At 40.1% G+C, this 13,498-nt stretch overlaps 1 protein-coding gene across 1 annotated transcript in view; it reads right to left on the reverse strand.

Moving 5' to 3' along the window:
- Nucleotides 1–11,344: 11,344 nt before the first annotated feature.
- The window catches only part of kcnc4 (potassium voltage-gated channel, Shaw-related subfamily, member 4), a 30,942-nt gene continuing 28,788 nt past the window's right edge, over nt 11,345–13,498 (reverse strand). Inside the window, exon 4 of the mRNA XM_073470390.1 lies at nt 11,345–12,580. Within this exon, the coding sequence (XP_073326491.1) occupies nt 12,513–12,580 (68 nt within the window). The 3' untranslated portion in view covers nt 11,345–12,512. The remainder of the gene's footprint in view (nt 12,581–13,498) is intronic.

A 13,498-nucleotide genomic window follows, 5' to 3' on the forward strand; every position in this document is an offset into this window, starting at 1 on the left:
GTGATGAGTGTAGGGAGATATCTGGCAGCAGGCTCTCTGGAAATATTTGGATCCAGTTCATTCCTTCAGATTCTTCTCCAGCAGCGCCTTGCAGGAATCTTGTAAGTCAATATTGTGGTATTGATCTCACTTAATCAAGCATCTTAAGTGAAAACACAACATCCTTCCACATGGTGCAGTGACAGTGATGGCTCACACCAATTTTAAAGGCAGGCATGCTGTATTTCCCACGTGATTTTTACCTCTGATTTCCTGGAGGGCCTCTTCAAAAGTGCAAGAAATTACATTTCACTTAAAGAAATGTGTTTGTGGTTAGGTTCTAATACACATATATTTGCACACACAGATGAGAACTGTAGCTGATCAACGACATGTGCTTCAGGTATGTTGAAAACGAACCCTGCATGTCGGTTATGTTTCCTCCATTTCTCAGCTGCAGACTATCGTCCCACAGTGGGAGGAGCTGAGGTGTGGTTTCTCTTTTGTGAGTCTTCAGACGGTTGATGAGGCTGATTTGTTGCATTGATCGCTGCATTGACTGAAGAGATACTCTTTGGTTGCTATGGTTTCAGGTCTACACTAAATCTGTCAGTTGATGCTGCCTCGCACCAGGCTGGATTGTGTGAATGAGGAGAGGAAAACACCACCAGTGAATAAATAACCCAGATGGTGAAGCCTTATGTACAGACATGATGCTGCTGGTGCGACTTGCATGTCTAGTTTTTTTTTAGAGGTGAATTTTGCAGCAAAAGCTAGAGTTGTTGTTTTTTTTCACAGGCCTGGGACATAGGGTGTGAGGTTGTGCAGTGTATTCAAGCTGTGTGGCTTTGTAAGAAAGGCCTGCTTAGCTGCTGTGTAAGAGATATAACCAGCTCACAACTTAAGGGTTAAAAATTTTGCTTCAAGTCTCAAATCAAGTCAAGCCTTTAATCAGTCAGGTCCAAGTCAAGTCTCAGATCATTTTAATTCAAGTGAAAATACACTTTAAAATACACACCTTTCATGATCTGGTATGGCCAGTAGCTGTCAGGAATATAATGTTTAATTTGGTGCGATGTTAAGAGATGCCTCTCAAAGCTCTACTTTCTGAAAAAAAGATCCCTACATACAGTGTAAAACTGTTGACAGTGAGGTCCGTGGATCATCCAGAGAAAACACATTCCCTATTTAATGTGAATTTTAAAAAAAAAACAGCAAGAGCAATTTAATTTCCATTCACTTGTATTGTGGTCGCAGCTATAATCTTAGATGAATACCTGTTCAAATAAAGGCAAGACTAGAGGTGTGAATCTTCACGCCTCACGATTCGATTACGATTCAGAAGACTGAGCACTTACTGAATGTGGCAAACAGCACAAGTGTGACTCTGCTGCACACGCCTCTCTCAGAGTTGGACAGTAAAGTTGACAGCGCTTCCACAATTCTTGGCTGATTAGCTGGGCTCGCTGTTTTCTTTATGCTGCACACGCCTAACACTGCTGCTAGGGGCAGTGCAGACCCTAAATCATGAAGAACAGACTCTTTTTATGTTAGTATGTCTTAAGTCCAAGTTTCAGACCTGCAGCATTTTTTTCTCTTTGCCAAATCTTCCTGGAGTTTCCTGAAACTCAGCTTGAAGTCAGATGATCGACCAACATGCAATCAGATCTTACTAGACAGGGCTGCCATCACTAAACAGCAATATTAAATATTTAACAACTTCACATTCAATACCAAGGAGTTGAAGATAATAACATAAGTCTTTGATGATAACAGTGGCGCCTCAATGATTCCCCACCTACCTGGTGATAGCCTCATCACTAATGCATTAGCCATTTAGTGTTTGCTGGCCCGGTCAGAGGGTTGATTGCACCATTCAACCATTTTGTTGAAGTGCACCTCTGAAACACCCCGTCCGTAATGACAGCTGAAGAGTGGTGGGCACTGATTAGACCTCTGCTGAGAAAGAACGTATGTTCTCATTTTCTAACTAAAAGACTTTGTTATGCATAAGTAATGACACGCTGTCGCATCAGAAGTTTGCATGTGGCGTTACTGTAAGAGAAGATACAGACTGTTGTGTTTTAACGGGGGCCTTTACAGCACATGAGGAAGGAAGACAGGAGAGATAAATATTCATGAGCTCCTACTTTTCACTTCTATGGTCCATTTTTTAATTATTCCCTTTCATTGTGTCAGGAAGTGAATGCATGGGTATCTAAATGGGCCCGGTATTACAGAGACTTCAGAGGGTATAGTGAGGAGGGAAATGCACATACTAATGGCCGAGCTATTTCCCGCCTGCCTTTAGGCATAATGGCCCAGCTCTTACTGTACTGAAGAAACCCCTCCCATCCGAAAGGAATATCATCCCCCAGTAACATGACTTTACTAAATGGCAATAAAGAGCTTTGGGAGAGGCTGTCCGGAGAACACTGGCTTCAAAGTCTCATACTACTTTCCTGCCGCTTAGCTCACTCCAGATTCAAAGCAAAGATAAGCAGCCACAGCGTTAATGTCCCCCCAAAAATGGTCCCTTGGTCAGTTACCTGTCACTGTGATTGATGATATTGTTTGTAAGTTTGTTCAGGATACATAAATGTTTCTTGGAAAAGCACTTCGTGATTGTTCAACTGTTTACTACAGAATCCAGCTGGGAGATATCTGTGTATGAGGGGCTGACTTCTCAGAAAAGCAATAAGAAGCAGCAGATTTTGTTTGTTTCACCAGCTGGCACAAATCCAATCAGCCGGGTCACTTGGTGAAAGTTGATTGTTGAGACTCACAGAGCTCGAACAGGAATAAAACGTTCAACAATCAGGACACTTGAGAGGTGAAAGATGGAGTACACATCAGTTTGGATTGTGTATAGCTCATACTTTTCTGTTATGTAGATTATTGATGTAAGTTATTTTTATTTAATATATTTTCACATAACCAAATGAAATGTGTAAAACATGTTTTATATTAAATGTTAAAATCTATGTTCCTTCATAAGTAAAGTACAAGTACAAGTAAATATAAGCCAAGTGTGTGAGAACTTTTCAGCTATATCAAATCTATAGTGATTTTATTAGATTATTATCTATTCTAGGTTATATTTAATTATATGTATAAGATATGTCAAAACATTTTGGGAAAATATGTTTATTTGTTTTTTTTCCACGAGTTAGATTAGAGGATCAGTGCCACTCTCATGTCTGTACAGTACAGCCAGCAGCTAGTTAGCTTAGCTTAGCACAAAGACTGGAAACGGGGGGAAACAGCTAGCCTGCTCTGTCCAAAGATAACGGTGTCCAATTTTCAGCACATCTAAAGCTCACTAATTAACCTGTTTTATATCATTTATTTCATCTGTACACAAAACAAAGAGTAAAAAGGACGTATTGTGATTAAATGAAGTGGGACTGTTTCTTGAGCAGACATGAGCAGTCACTTCCTGGCATCGCTTGGCAACTTCATGGTGACAACAAGAAGGAGACATATTGTGTTCATTTTCAGGTTCATTATTTTATTTTGGGTTGATACTAGAATAGGTTTTCTCATACTGTCCTCCCCTGTCACTTTGAGTGAGGAGCAGTGTTTTCTGCGGGAGAGAAGAGCTTCTGTTGGTGTGGACTTTGACCTTTTTAACTTTCAAGATCTCTTACATGCACAAGCACCTACCATAACCACCATCCATTGAGGAACAAAAAAACAATTATTCACATTTACACTCAGTCCTTAAGACAAAAGCAACACATAAAACCATTTACTTGTCTTCATGCACATGTTTTATTATTTCCACTATGTTAAAGCATCAACGATAATACCTCACTGAGCAAACCTTTACTGTATTATTTCAGACACACGCTGTTTGTGACTGACTGTCTCCATGTCCTGATGACTGTTCTTGGCCTCCTCTTGGCGCTACATTCACGAGACTTCATCACTACTTCTTAGTGTCGGTAGCAGCCAGTGTTCACACATTATATCCAGTTAACCAGCCAGAATAAAAGTGCTACTTCAAATAAAATGCAGTGCTGTTTCTGATTAAAGTGTTTCAGCTGGTGGTCTGATCATTATGTGGAGGTGGCTTGGGGAGAGAGTGGTGGCAGGATTGGGGGAACTGGTGTGATGCATAGTCCACCAGAGTCAATGCTGATGGAGCTACACACACACACACACACACACACACACTGGGGCACAGGAGAACAGGGAGTGCTGTCCATTAGTGGCCCACAGGAGACTGGCCTGCTGAACACATAATGCTTCTGTGGCGGAGGGAAGCTCCCTTTAGGACAGTTGACTGAGAAATAATTCTCCTGCTCTCCACAGATCATTACGTCTCCTTCCCCGCTCGCAGGGTTGGATTGGTTCAACTTATTATTTTGGTTTTTGTTGTTATAGTCAGTGGGCTTTTCACTTGAGGACAGTGATGATCATATTAGGCACTTGGGCAGAACGGTCATGAAAAATGTTGATCTCTGGCGCCCTGATAACACTGAAGCTGCAAACGGACATTTTGGTTCTATTGTAAAGGACAATTGTGATTTATTACAGCTCGTATTTTAATAATTTTGACCATCATCAATGGTTATCATAACTGTTCTCAGTAACTGCCCAGATTTGGGATGAAAATTGTTACAACAGGCCAAGAAACACAAGCATTATGATGTATATTGTGTAATTATCCAGCCAGACTTATTGTTAGCAACATTGCTGCTATGCTAGGTCTCTTCAGGAAATATTTGTAATAAACAGTCATCCTCAAAAACCCTTAAACCTTTAACTCTTCATGAGGGCAGCAATAAAGAACACTGAATCATCCACGTACAGCGAGAGAAATGTCCTCCTCTGAAGTAAGCTAGATAGCTAGCAGGATACTATAGATAAATAACGCTAGATTGATTGATTCACAGCATTAAAGTATGATATGTATGTAACATTTCTGCATTTAAATGTCTAAAAACAAGTAGAACTGTGTTATGTATGTATAACTTTCGGAGACAACAACTCCCATGATCCCACCCTGCTTATGTCTTTTGTTTTGACTGAGAGACAGCTAGTGGCAGAAATGTATGTACTGTGCACTTAAAGGGAAATGACATCACAAGTAAGGATGAATACAAGTATAAGTAACCGATAGATCTGTTTTCTCTCTATTTGGTCTTTCCCTATGGTATGGATTGTTTGCGTGTGAAGTTATGGAAAGAAAGGTGGTGCATTTTTTGGGAAATTAGTTGAATTATTTTTTATTTATGGTGCTCATTGCTACTCCTGTCCCATGTGAAAAAAAATGTATGCTGTGAATGCTGATTTATTAATTTAATCCAGACCGTGATGTTTTTGATCTTCTCCAAACCTAACCAAGTAGCTTTATTGCCTAAACCTAACCAAACTGCACCTGTAAAACTACACCAATCTGGGTGAAATACCAATTTTTTTGGGAGTCCCTGAAAGATAAGAATTGTTTTACAACATCAGATTTTCTTTTGGAAGAGATTCTCCTACAGACAGTGCTACATTATTGGTCTGTAACCTGTTGCTAGATTCAACATTAAATATGTTTAGGAAGCCCAGTTCAAACTCCAGAAATTTCTGTTCGCTTGTGTAACCTGTTTTACTGCTACAGAGAAAAAAAAACATTTGCCTGGTGAAAATAAGTGAAAAGCTTTCTCCCAGGGTCGACTGCAGAAACACACCGGTGGCTGATTCATCCGTCAAGCAGGAAGATTTGTCGCTGTCACATATTAGGAGCTCAAAAAAGACTGAAAAATGTCAAAGAAAATTGTTTTGACCGCTTCTGAGAAAGAGACAGGAGAGAGTTAGTATGTGACTGTGCTTGAAGTTTTTCATGTTTTACTTGTACATATTTTAATCAACATTGTCAAATATTCAGGACAAAACAAAGGTGTATTCTCTGTTGGACTACACGACTGCTCAATCTGTGAAAAATACGAGAATCATAATGAGTTGTGAGCGCAGTCAAGAAGCAGCATGACACAAGATCTTCTGCTCCCCGTAATGATGGCAGTGAAGTGCTCCTGTGGCTCCACATCCACTCAAGCTCTGAAGGCTAATAGAGGTTAGCTCTCTCCACGTCGGGATGACCCTTGAACTCAGTGAAGAGCCCCAAAGCTGCATCTGCATAGCAACCACATTGTGCTTCAGTTTTCTCCCTTTTTCCATCTGTCCCTCAGAGGCTGGTGGATCTGGACTAAGAAGCGCCTGTATTGCCATCATTGTGGCTTCACTCAAAAGCAGTACAACAACTTTCTACATAAAATCCTAGATTGGAAAGAGAAGTAAGAGCCAGAGTTTTTATCCCTCTTCAGAAATGATAAAAGCCGGGTGTTGCAGGTAGATTAATGGACAGCCTTTTATTCTGAAAGGCGCAACTTGCACAAAGTGAGTTCAATACATTAAACAAATCTTACTTTACACATATGTTCATCGTCAGTGCGCTCTTATTATTTGCAGGCCATATCAATGCAATAATGGTGTATACGTTAAATCCACTCTGCCTGTTATAAGCTGATCTCTTAATAACATCCTCATCAAGACTTAAATAAGTGAAAGTTATTCCATCAGCCAGCATAAGAAGTCATGATGATCCCTTTTCCACACAGATGAATGAAATGGTGAAATGGCTTGGGCTCAGCAATTCTCCATGGAAACTGTGTTCAATATTGTCATGACAACCTCCAACGGAGGAGAAAAAAAATGAAACAAGGAAAGGGGGGAAACAATGAAATGGGAGTAATGAAGGATGACAGGACAAGCCCTGACAGATTCTGTCTCTCAACTTCCAGCTACGACTCTGTCTCCTCTGCCCGAGCTCATCTCGTTTCATGAATCACAGACTAGCGGATCTGTCAATCACCTCTCCTCCGGGCCCCCTGAGCGGGAGATGCTGCTCCGCTAATGGAGTTATTGAGGTGTGGAAAACTATCAGCTACTAGCATAATGGCTGCTTTGTGTTGATGGAGTCATCAAAATATGGCATTCAACCAGATCAAAGGATCCAGCTGGGCAATTATCACCTCTGAGCACAGAGAGGAACACATGTTTAAAGAGGACTGTTAAGGTGGTATGTCCCTCTGGGGTTAGAGAGATCATTTGTGTTGTACAGTATGTTATATATATATATATATATATGTGGCTCCTGCAGTGGTGAGACGTTATAACCAAATGATTATGATGATACCATCGATATATGACCATGACATTCAATTCTCAACGGAGCAAAATGGCCATTAATTTGATGTAAAAACCTAAAATAAAATCATTAGAATTCATCTACTGTAGAGGAAGCTGCGAAATCCAAGTCACTCAAACTTTTAGTGTATTAAAGGGTCAGTTCATTGAAATTTAATCAAGAAAAAAAACACATTTTCTCCCACTTACCACTAGAGCAGTGTTTTGAATGGTGAAAAAATGACCTCCGACACAGAAAAGTGCACTGGAACAGACATCCTGGTCAGAATTCCAAGTCGGAAAATCAGGCAAGAGCTGCGTAGCCCGAGTTTGCCGACATAAAAACAGATGACATCACAGCAGTATGGCAGCGCACATAGTGAACAATTTCTTTTTACCTCTTCATCAATTTTGACTTCATGTAGTGTTCGTTTGTGAAACGTGCTGGAAATAGAGCCCTGTAGTTGTCATTTTCACTTTTATTCAGTTGATCTGTGCTCAGTAGAAGTCTTTGACAGTGCGGGTAGGAGCCGACTCATCCTGCCATTTTATAATTGCCCTCAACTGTTAAATCAGCCACTGTAGCTGCTTTGTGAAGTCCGCAGAGTTGCCATTCAAACACCTGTTTGCAGTGAGCATCCATGTTTTTTCAAGCAAATGCACTGGAACACTTTCAGATTGGAAGTCGGAAATACAGACTCGGAAATTCTGACTTGTAATGGAAAGCACCAAAAATGCTGCATGTTTTAAGATATATTCCAACATACCTGATTCAAATGATCAGCTCATCATCAAGCTCTACTGAAGCCTGATAACCACCCGTTCATTCATCAAGGAGCCATGCAGATATTTTTGTTTTTATTTGTCCATGTTTTAAAATGTCTCCACCCTAATACAGTGGATTTGAATGGAACCGTGTTGGAGGTTCCCACAGCATTGACAAATTACTTCTAATTTATTTATTTATAAGGGAACTCACATTAATCAACATTTCTGTGTTAGTCACTGCACTCCTTCAGCAATTTCTTGTGCTGGGTTGCCTGTATTTTGTAGTTTGTTGTGTGGATGCCTGTTTTTCTGCATGGATTTCTTGTGCACCTTAATGTGTAGCCCTTTTAATTTCCTTGTAAATTGCATAATGACAATAAACTCTTTAATTTCTCTAAAAACCAATAAAGTGACTAGTTAAGAGTTTCACATAATAGAAAAGAATTTCAAAAGTGCCAACAAAAAAGCAACAACATCAGCCTACAAAGCACACAAGTAGCAGCCTTCTGAACCCTAACCAAGTGTTGTTTTTGTGCCTTAACCTAACCAGATCATAAGCACAGCGTTGTCACAACATAAAATAGAAAATTGAACAGAAAGAAATGTAAAGTTTTTACCTATCCGTGGTTTGCTGAAATGTACTTCGGGTTGGGTTGTAAGTAGCACAAATTGTGTTTACAATGAAATCTACTTTCTACTGAAGAGATAGTCCCTAGAACAACTGCTCTGTGGATTATTCTTTGTGGTAGTGGCCCATGTCTGGAAAGAGATACTTTTTTAATGTAACTATTCAATAATGTGAACGCTTTAAATTCCATTCACATATTGTGTTGAGGTGGAAGCAGACATCTTACACTGCTTTGGACAGACAAAAAACAACCACACCAACACCCACTACCAGCAGGTCTTTGGCGGATTGCGTATACCTTTCTATCCATTTCCTTTTGTTGAAAAACAGACTGAAGTAATCTTTATATAAAAAAGAAACCACTGCATTGTCACTGGCCTCCATGCTGCTTCCTGTTTCCTGTTTTCCAGTGTCAGTGACGTTGAATGTGGCACACTGGAAAGGCAAATTTGTATATTGGCAATGGGAAATGAGTCACTTGCCAATTTTCAGCAGGTTTGCCCACCCTTAAAAAAACTAATTTGGGGGTAATATGGTATAAAAGACGTATCAAAAACTGGAAAAACAAATTCAAATTGTCTGCATGATCAGATACCACCTGTGGTAAGTGGGAAAATAGGGAACTGTCCCTTTAAATTCCCTGTAATTTGCTGCATCTACCTTAAGAAAAATGCACTTGTCACAAAAATGTTCACCATATCACAATATATCCACATTTTCAATCAGATCCAGGTTTTGAGATGCCGTCACATGAACAGATGAACACAACTGCAATAACTCATCAACTTATGCAATATTTCTTTGTCCATGTTCGTGTCTCTCCTCAGGTTAATAGTTGATATCAGTGCAGCCAAATACTTTAAGAGACAGAGGAAGAGCATCTTGTCATGTTGTCACCCTGCTTCTCCCTGACCAGTCTATGTTTAGCTGTGGTTAAAAACTGCGTCTGCTTTTTTTTGCATTATTCATGCAGCCTTGATGGCTGAGACTCACCTGTGACATCTTGACCCCCCTCCCCTTCATCACCACAGTGCACTGCACAACACATCCCTAAACATCAAAACGTTGCTCATGGGCGACAGCGGTAATGATGATCACGCTGAGCTGAGGTGTGTGTGAGGCTAGAGAGAGAGAGTGGTGTTTCTCTGCGTGTGAAAGACGGAGGGAGGGGGAGATGGAGGCAGCCGAGCAGTAATTAGTGTCGCCTGTCATCCCAAATCTCCATGGAGATTTGTTCTGTATGCCATCTACACCTTCGCTACATAACCATGGAGGCACAGGAGAGCAGGAGGCACGGCTGTGACTGCCATTACACCGCTTTGAGCAAGCACAGGATCAACCACCAGACTCCACTTTTGTCACCTCTATAAATAGCCGTACAGTAGATGACACAGCAGCAGCAGCAGCGGCGGCGGCGGCGGCGGTGGCACTACATGGCCGTGCAAACTGTGCAGTTTATGAAAAAAATGTAGATTCTGTAATGCAACGAAAAAATTTACAGAAACGAGAATATTTTATCTTCAACACCAGGAGGGGGAATGAATTTTATTTCTATTTCTGCATAGAAACACATGCCTACATGATACAACATCACACGCACACACACACACACACACACACACACACGCACACGCACACACACACACACACAACATCTGACAGTTTAAATCTATCACAGTCACCTATACAATCCATAATGGCGAGATATGAAACTGATGTGCTGTGTGCTTCTCCGTCACATTCGAGTATATACAAGAGGGAAAACAGGAAATGAGGCTTAAAAGGTGAATTATCAAAATAATAATCTTTCATTATTGGTTAACAGCTATTTCATGATGCATGTCATATACAGAGGAGAAAGGATCCAGAATAATGTACTGTGCTACATACAGTACGTACAGCTGTGCTTATACATACTTACAGACCAGCATAGAAACAAAGCTGGAGTCTAATGAAGATGAAACCAACTTTCCCTTTGTTTATTAAACATAAGGCCACTATGGTAGACCATGAGGAATATATCATAAGTCACAAGTGAAGGAAACCCACACTCCTCCTCCTCCTCCTCCTCTCGCTCAGTGGAAACATGGAACAAAGTTTCTACAGATCTAATTACATTACTGCACACATTTTAGCTCCATTACTCAACATGAGGCACAAGTGGAACTGATGGCGTTGCACTGTATGTATGATGGTACTGAAAATCTACCATGTGATCTAAGCGTTTACATTTGGTCCGGACTCAACCAGTAGTATGTATTCAACAATACTGCTCCATTGATATTTTCTTCTTTTGTTAAACTCTCTTACTGTACAAGGATTTACAAACAGTGAGTTGCCTGAGCAGCATTTAAGCCACGCTGTGTCTCTACAAAGTGTCTGCACGTTGTCCCCGTGGTCAGTGTTAAAAAGCAGTGGCACGACAGAAGGCAGAGACCGGACGATCGACGGAGAACTCTGGGTCTGTTTTGATGACGACCGAACGACAATTTCAAGTTCGCATCTAATCCTAGTTCACAGTCACAGTATCGCTGTACAAACCCATATGCATTTGGGTGTTCTTACACAACAGTTAACAACATTTATGGATATAAGACGTTAATCCAAATGTCGGTGACCTTTTTTTTTTTTTGTTTTTAAGTTTAAAAAATGACGGTTTCTGTACATATTTATCCAAAAGAAAATAAGAATTAGGTTAACAAATGCAAAGAAAAAATGTTTTCAGATGGTAAGCACAGACTCACTTCAGATTAAGGCCCCTGAAAACTTTCTATCAAATCTTTATTACATTATTCATAAATTCATAAACATAAATATTTATGACTAAATAAGCAAAGTCAAAGTTGGGAAACGATTTAGTAAGTTAGTTATTATTTATTGAGAGTTTACGACCTTTAAGAACTTTATCAGGACGTGTATGGTGGTGCTTTAAACCTGCACTCCTGCTCATGGCCAGCAGTGGGCGACTCCACTGGTTGCAAAAAGAAGTCAGATTGTATGTAAGCTTATGAGAAAATGACCCAATGACTTTCTACTTGATTTATCACCTCAGTAAACAGTTTCCTAGTGAGTTTATGGCCTCAGTCGCTAGTTTAAAGTCTTCCTTAGCACAGCACAATGTCCACTTTATAAATTATGGTCCCTTTTCAAGTATAACAGATACCAAAGCAGGGTATGCCTTATGGAGTGGCTATCTTGTGATTGATAAGTCGCTACCACAGCGCATCCTCGAGTTCTCAGTCAGATCCAGTCAGGATGTCCTCCCCCCCTCAACCCTCTCGTCCAAATATCGTCACTTCTGGCTCCAAAAAAACAAGATTGCAACAGCCGAAAAGCCAGACTACAAAACGGTAGTACACAAACCAATAGGTGACGTAACGCTGGTTTTACACTTGTGTTTGACCAGAAACTGTCACCAGATTCTGGTTCAAATGATGCTCAATCCTGATTGGACCTCATAAACACATGATATTACCTTTTAATGATGAGAAGAGTACGAAAAAAAGAAAAAAGAAAAACAGCAACAGAAATTAACTGTTTCAGTATTTTCAGAAATGTGTTCATATAGGATCCCATTACAAGAAGCTAACTGAGAAAATTTTCATTTTCAGGGTCATTAAGACAAACTATGACATGTCCACTGAATGACAACCATACAAATGGCAGCCAGTTCTTAAAGTACATCATACAATGCTAGATCATGCAACACATGCAAAATGTTTGTAACATGTAAAATGAGAGTAAATACGGTAAATCTGCTATGCAACTGATTTTGTACCACAGGGTTTTGGATGTATGACAGAAACAAAAACAAAATTAAAATCTTGTCTTGAATAAAAAGAATGCGCCTGCAGTTCATTCAGGAAAGAAAACAAAGCAGGGACTGGAGCTGCCGCTCTGCAGAGCATGTACTCCACAGCCAACTCATGCTCTCTCTTCTTTTCATAGCCAATCAGTGTCAGGTCAGAGTGGTGACCTCCGGCTGAGCGTAGTTTCCAGTGGCAGCGAGGATGTCTTTACAGCTCTCTGTGAGGAAGCACAAAAGACAGAAATACAATCAAACACAGTGACTTATGATATGAGCATGAAAGACTGAGAAAATGGAGCTTGAGAGCTACTTTTTTCTTTTTCTTTTTTTTTTCATAAAGTAAAGAAATATCTCTGCTGAATAAAAACTGAGCCTCTTTAGGTCGTGAACACTAGGGCTGCGTCTCATAATACGCTATTTATAAGCCAATCCTTTGTTCCTTAATTATTTTTTAATCACAAATGTAAAAAAAAAAATGCAGGTAGCATCTTCAAATAGCTTGTTCTGACTGACCAACAGTTTTAATGCACAGTTAATAATTTCTGCCGCTGTGTGGTCTGTCACTCAAAACAACGATAACAAAAGGCGTAGTTTGATTATGTAGCAAAGGATCATGGGAGTTGTTGTCGTTATTGTTCAACAACCACCATTGCTGCTGAAAATGAATTTGTCGTGAATCAGGCAGAAGTGCTCACGGACGAGGTAATGTACTCAAGATTTATTCGCCTTACATTTAGTCTTGTTAGCTGACTTCCTTGCTCACTCTCTGACATATCGTTTCCTCAAAAGTTAAACCGCAGCAGAGCTCTGACCTGACACAGTGAGGAAACTATGTTGTCAAACTATGCTTTATTTGTACAGTCACCAACCCAGTAAAGTTAAACCTGTCACCTGTTTTTAATTCTGAAGTGTGCCATAATGGGAAGCCCAGTTAACACTAGCTTATCTGCAGCATCTTAATTAGCAAACGTAACTTAGATTTGAGTTAATAAAGCTCTTTGGATGGGATTTATTCCAGTCTGGGAGGCGGGGTGATTTTTAAAGGTGCTCTGGTTGATCGGCATTAGTGACCTGCAGTGGTCGGTCATTTTAATCAGTCCTGAGTGAATATGTGGTTAAAAGTAGAGTAATAATTG

The sequence above is a fragment of the Pagrus major genome, chromosome 7, assembly GCF_040436345.1.
Source record: "Pagrus major chromosome 7, Pma_NU_1.0".
Classification (NCBI taxonomy): Eukaryota; Metazoa; Chordata; class Actinopteri; order Spariformes; family Sparidae; genus Pagrus; species Pagrus major.